Raw genomic sequence first — 6,496 nt, forward strand, 5'->3', positions numbered from 1 at the left:
TTATTTTAATTTGTGAAATGTTGTTCATTATTGTCTACTTTTATGTATTTTTAAATATTATTTTTATTTTGTTTTATTATGATCATTATCATTTTTTTAATTTCTAGTTAATAGTTTTTATTTAATACAAAAAAAGAAAAACAAAAAAAAATTGTTTTATTAATAAATGAAAATGGAATAAGCTTTGTTAAACTTTATTTAGAAGTAATTCCAATTTCAAATTTAAACGAAAAATTAAAAAAAAAAATTAATAATAAAATTGAATTTTATCAAATTTGAAAAATAATTATGAAAATGTGTGTTGTTATTTAATACTATTATTATTATTGGGTAAAAGTGTTGAGTATTCTATATAGTAGGTATGATATAGTAGACTATGATGAATCCTGGAAAGGAATTACCACATATGTGATCGGTTGATATCAAAATGTGTCTTCGATAACAAAGCTTATTCGATCACATATGAGGTAATTCGGTGCGTCTACCGATGTTTTCCATTCGACCGATTTTCCTTAAAACCACTTCTGATCAACTGACAAAATTTGAGCGATATGACCGCAAACAGAAAATGTGACTCAGTAAAAAATATAATCACAACCGATACATTTTTCCCTTTTAAAATAGGGCACACTAATACCGATACGTATTTATAATAGTTCCAAACAAATAACTATTGTAAAGGTAATAACGATAATAACGGTGGTGATAATGCTGACAGATAATATTTGTGTAAAGTTTGGCTTTTTAAAGATCCTACATCATTATAATGGGGAGGCTACATATAGGTTTATATTGATATTAGTTATGCGTAAAAATTTTGGTTCTAAACCCATCTTAAAGTATATCAATCGGTTTAAAATTTTTTTCTAAATCGTTCGATGTAATCCCTATAATCAGATCGTAATTTTCAAAATAATTTTATGAAATTTTGCACATTTTTGAAAAGGTTGCAATTGGTCCATTATTTCACCTAGCTTTCGTATAGTACAAAAGTCTTCTTCAGAAAATCAGTTTTTGATCAATGAAAAATAAATCACATATACTTTTTTCATAACTAGCTTAGGGCACATTTATCGGGCATGACCGATTTTATTTTCTTACTCGATTTTATTGTTGTTGGATTAAAAACGTTTTCAATTTTGTTTTTCGTTCGATCAATTGGCAGATTTTCATATCGAAAAATTTTGTTTCTCAGAAAATATTAGGTCATCTGTCCGTAGGACTATTCTGAATCGTTTTAAAGTAAACCTTGTAGTGAAACTAAAAGTTTTTGAACTTCCTATACGTGCCTAAAATATCAATTTCCTCAACCTCTTCCTTAGAAAATTATATAAGAAAAATCGGTCAAAATTTAAATCCCTTATAAGGTTCCATTCTGAACTGAAAATTGTATCACATTTTTCCTTTATTACTTAAACGTTAGACATTTATCAAGTTGGACATTTATACATTTTAAATAAAATTGAAAGCTGATTTTATAGGAATCGGTTTATAATACTCCCCAATTGCTTGGAAGTCCACCATTACTTACGTTACCAAATCGGGTGCTAAGCAACATTTCAAAATGGTCTCAGTAATTTCTAGGAATTAGGTATGTAGTTCTTAGGAACTCCCAAAATGTCGTGGATTTATACAAGGATCTTTTAGTATTGGGTCCAGTCCCCATTCCTTTTTTAATTATACCCTTTTGTACCCAAACAAGATAGGGATATATTGATTTTGTATTCCGAAAAAGTATATATATATTCTGGGACCATATTAAATTCTAAGATGATCTAGCCATTTCCATAATGATGACAGACAGTTGAAATTTTGCGTAAATATTCTCTGTTATTAAAGTTTATTTGGTATTGCAAATGGGCAATAACGGTCTATGATTTCGCCTAGCCCCCATACAAGTGCTAACCCCCCACCTGGGGGTGCACCCCCAGTTTAAACGGTAAACAATTTGTTACTAATGCAACACAATTAATTTTTATGCAATCAAAAATTATTATTATATTTTTTATATTATAATTGACCCTACCTCCCATACAAGGTCCCATTCCGAAAATCACTTCAACGCTCATAACTGGCCTAATAATATCAGTTTTGCAATGAAATTCGACATAAACAAGTTCCATAGGAACCAAAGTCATCGTATCAAACTTTATTGTTCATAATTGTCCATAATTGACCCTACCTCATATAGGGTCCTCCTCGGAAAATCACTTTAACGCTCATAACTGTCTTTATAATACAATTATAGCGACAAAACAAGTTTTATAGGATCTCTCTACCAAATTTAATGAGAATCGATCCATAATTGAGCCAACCACCCATACATGGTCCATTTCAGAAATAAATTTTTGGAACATAATTGTCCCTTCTGTAGGAATACCACTATTAAATGTTGCCGATTTACCGTGAAAAACAATAGCACATTGTTTCAGTATAAAAAGGGCCGTTTCATATTTACAGAAAACTTGGTAATAAGGTCCTTTTAATAACCCTATATGTTCAGGAGTCAGTTTAAAACATGCGTATGGTCCACTTTTTTTAATTATCATTAAAATATTCCAAACAAAAATGTAGTAACAAGTAGGAAAGTCGGACATGTCCGACTATATGATACCCAACACCATGGGAATATCTTAAAAATTATTTAGTTTTTATAAAAATTTGTTGAATTTTACCTTAATTCCAATGTATTTAAGCAATTTATTGATGAAAAACTAAATTTCTAAAAGAGGCTTTATATGGGAGCTACGGTCAAATATGGGCCGATCCTCAAAAAATTAGGAAGAGGGATGTAATTTTATATAAAGGTTTGTTATGCTGAATTTCATCGCGATACTAATGGTTATAAGTAAATTTTTGGAGGGGGTTTATATGGGGGCTAGGGTCAAACGACGGCCGATCATTATAAAAATTGGCATGGTCATTTATGCTTATATAAAACTTAGTTGTGCCAATTTATGGTGAGATAGTAGTATATTTGACATTGTTATGTGTTAAAAACCCAAACTTGACCTTCCAAGTTGTATGGGGGCTAGGTGAAATAATGGACCGATTTCAACCATTTTCAATAGGCAAAAAACTCGTATGGTTCAAATTTTATCCAAATATCTTTAAAATTGTGGGCTGTAGTGGTGTAGGGTATAAATATATACATATGTATGTACATATATCGTTGAATTTCATTTCGCGGCGATCATTCCACTACTTTAAATAGCTGGTGTCGGACAATACTTTCCTATTTGCTGTGCATTACCTATGGAATAGATATAATAAGATCAATGCAGCTGGACTCAAGGGAATCGAATAATGACCTTGAACCTATACTTGCTTTATAAAACAGATCTTCACAAAACATTCTTGACAGCGAAAAAAAGATTTTAAAAATTTTCAACTGAAATCGAAAGAAACCAAATTCTATCTGTTCCAAAGCTTATCATAAGACTTTGAAAAAAAGGTATTTATAAATACACAAATATTTATTTTAGTTTAAATCCCAACCAAATGCTTTAGCTAAAAGTGGTAAAGATGTTGTTTTTTAAACTTAATTGCTTTAAGTAAATATTAATTATGTCGGGCATATAGAGTTTGTTAAGTAAATAATGATTACTAAATATAATATTTGACAGAAAAATGCCGCCTTCGCACCAATATGCTACAGTTTTTCTTTTGTTGAAATTCTCACAAACCCAGTGTTAATGAAAATGTTTGTATTGACAGTGTGAACCATAAGCAAAGAAACAGAATTTTTATTTCAACTCTCCATAATAGTTGTTGGAAGTTGCATATGTCACCTTGTAGTTAGTACCCCGATTTCAATGTTTTAAGTATTTTCCCAAAATATGTGCATATGTATGTTAAAAAGTCACCTCTTTTAAACTATACACGTTTTTATTTAAACTTAACACCTTAGCTTATCTTATTACCTTAATATTTATGTATATTATATCTATAATTTGTAATACAAAATTTTTAGCAACAATTTAAAACTCTTTAAATATTTATGTACTTAAATATTATGTATTTTTAATAACTAATAATACACCCAATTTTGAGAAGTAATTCATTGATGAATTTGTACAAAAAAAATGTGAGTAATGTAGCAATTTAACTAAACTCAACGTCCAAAAAAACTCTGTAATCACTCACCAACTCATCCGAAAAAAAACTACAAAATATAAATACAACTCCACTCTGGAAATTAGCATTATTATTGTTCTGAACGTCTTTAAGTTTAGCCGTTTCTCAAAGTTTTATTAAAAAAAACAATTGTATTTTATTTTACTTAGTTTTTGTTTTTGTGTGTAAATTTCAAATAATGAGTTTCAATTTAATTATGTTCAAATTAATGGTTTGTACTATTGTATAAAATTATTCAACAAGACAAATTTATAATTAAGTTTTTTGTTCTTTGTTCTATATATAAACTCGTCATTAGTTGTTTGTGTGGTTGACATGTTCCTGGGCTGCTGTAATAAATAAGGATAATGAAGCAGACAAATCAAATGTTTCCGATTTGGAAACATCAGCTACTTCGGCAAAATGTAAGTAGAATTTTTGAAATAAACTGCTTTAAATTTAAAGTTTGTGTAATATCGGGACTATAAACAAATCTAATGTCGGAGCTATAAAGTAGATTGCAGTCTAAACTTTAAGCTAGTCTATAACTTGGTCTATAAACTATTTCATTGACAGAACTATAACTGGACTAAAATCTAGACTACAGTCTGGACTAAAACGTAGACTAAAATCTGGACTATAAACTAGTCTATAATCTGGACTATAAAATAGTCTGTAGTCTGGACTATAAAATAGTCTGTAGTCTGGACTATAAAGTAGTCTATAATCTGGATTATAAACTAGTCCATAGTCTGGACTAAAAACTAATACATAATCTGGACTATAAACTAGGTATAGTTTGGATTAAAAACTAGATTATAGTCTGGACTATAAAGTAGTCTATAATCTGGATTATAAACTAGTCCATAGTCTGGACTAAAAACTAATCCATAATCTGGACTATAAACTAGGTATAGTTTAGACTAAAATCTAGATTATAGTCTGGACTATAAACTAGTCTATAGTCTGGACTAAAAACTAGACTACATTCTGGACTATCAAATAGTCTTTTTTCTTGGCTATAAACTAGTCTATAACTGGTCTTTAGTCTGGACACTAGACTAAAGTTTGCACTAAAAGCTAGTCTAAAAACTAAAAACTACTTACACTACAAACTGGTCTATAGAGCGAACTATAAACTTGTCTATAGTCTGAACTATAATCTAGATTATAGTCTTGACTATAAACTATTTCTAAATCTGGACTATAAATAAGTTTACAGTTTGAAATATAAACTTGACTGAACTAAATATTGCTCTGTAATCTTAATTGTACTCTAGTCTATAGTCTGAACTTTAAATTGGTATATATTCCGGATTATAAACTAGTCTATTTAATTAAACTAGTATGTAGTCACAATTAAGTGTCTGTGACACTGACTATAAACTAGTACATACTATAAACTAGTAAAACAAAAAAGTTGACTCTATTCCCTACTAAAGTTTCCGATATTCAGTTATCAGCGAGCAGGACCGATCGCAATTATTTTGGAATTTACATAGAACAATTAAAATTATTAGTTAATTATTTTTTTCCATTTTCAGTGCTTAATCTTGGTGGTCTATTTGGTTACGGCAATAGTGGTTATTATCCCAACTACAATAGACCGGGTTATTATCCCAACTATAACACAAATGGTGGTTTCTATCCCAATTACAATACGAATGGTGGTTTCTATCCCAGTACAGGAAAATATCCCATAACAAATACGGGCGGATACTATCCCAATAACAATTATTATCCAACCACCGGCACTGGAACCAATATCCTAGGAGGTGGTTATGGAGGATATGGTGGCTATGGAGGTAATGGTGGTTTGCAACAATATAGTGGCTATTGGGATCCTAACTACAGCGGCAGACGTAATTTAGGTTATGGTTACTACCGAAACACCGATACCTATGGTTTGCCCAAGACTACCAGCGATCAGTATGGCAGCAGAGAAAGAGATCGTGTTTCCTATAGCTATAGAGGTTATGAGTGAATATGAAAAAGCTGTTAAATTGTTCACTGGGTCTTTAATGTTTAAGTTAATTGTGCGTTTTTGTTAGAATTTAATATTTGTATCTTTTTTGTTTTTTTTTAATCACTTGATGTCTCAAAGCATGTTTGAGTTTCGTTAAGATTGATTACTTCTATTCAGTGAGTCATTTTGCATGCCTAATTTAATTTCAATTCAATTGTCAAACAATCATACGTTTTAGACACATTTAAATTTGTTGATGTTTTATGGATGTGAAAAATGAAAAAAAAAAAAAATAAAAAATAAATTTAATCAACAAATTAATGTGTCAACTTTTGTTAAGAATATTCATTTGAAAATAAAAGTTGTCATTTTCTTGTTAAATTTGTAAATACATATTAGAACTCTTTTTGATGG

General features: G+C 29.8%; 1 protein-coding gene across 1 annotated transcript; it reads left to right on the forward strand.

Annotated features, from left to right (window-relative positions):
- Positions 1-4,223: 4,223 nt before the first annotated feature.
- LOC119602801 (glycine-rich protein HC1) lies at positions 4,224-6,496 on the forward strand. Its single transcript, XM_037954521.1, has 3 exons — positions 4,224-4,348; positions 4,436-4,541; positions 5,661-6,496. Exons 1-3 carry the CDS (start codon positions 4,316-4,318, stop codon positions 6,098-6,100), a joined length of 579 nt encoding a protein of 192 aa, XP_037810449.1. The 5' UTR covers positions 4,224-4,315; the 3' UTR covers positions 6,101-6,496.

The sequence above is a fragment of the Lucilia sericata genome, unplaced genomic scaffold (genome assembly GCF_015586225.1).
Source record: "Lucilia sericata isolate MDLA Ls3-8-SP2 unplaced genomic scaffold, ASM1558622v1 Contig000254F_arrow, whole genome shotgun sequence".
NCBI lineage: Eukaryota > Metazoa > Arthropoda > Insecta > Diptera > Calliphoridae > Lucilia > Lucilia sericata.

Coding starts and splice junctions, on each gene's coding strand:
- LOC119602801 (XM_037954521.1), top strand. CDS start 4,316: ATGAGTTTCAATTTAATTATGTTCAAATTAATG. Junction 4,349..4,435: donor TAATTATGTTCAAATTAATG/GTTTGTACTATT, acceptor ACTCGTCATTAG/TTGTTTGTGTGGTTGACATG. Junction 4,542..5,660: donor ATCAGCTACTTCGGCAAAAT/GTAAGTAGAATT, acceptor TTCCATTTTCAG/TGCTTAATCTTGGTGGTCTA.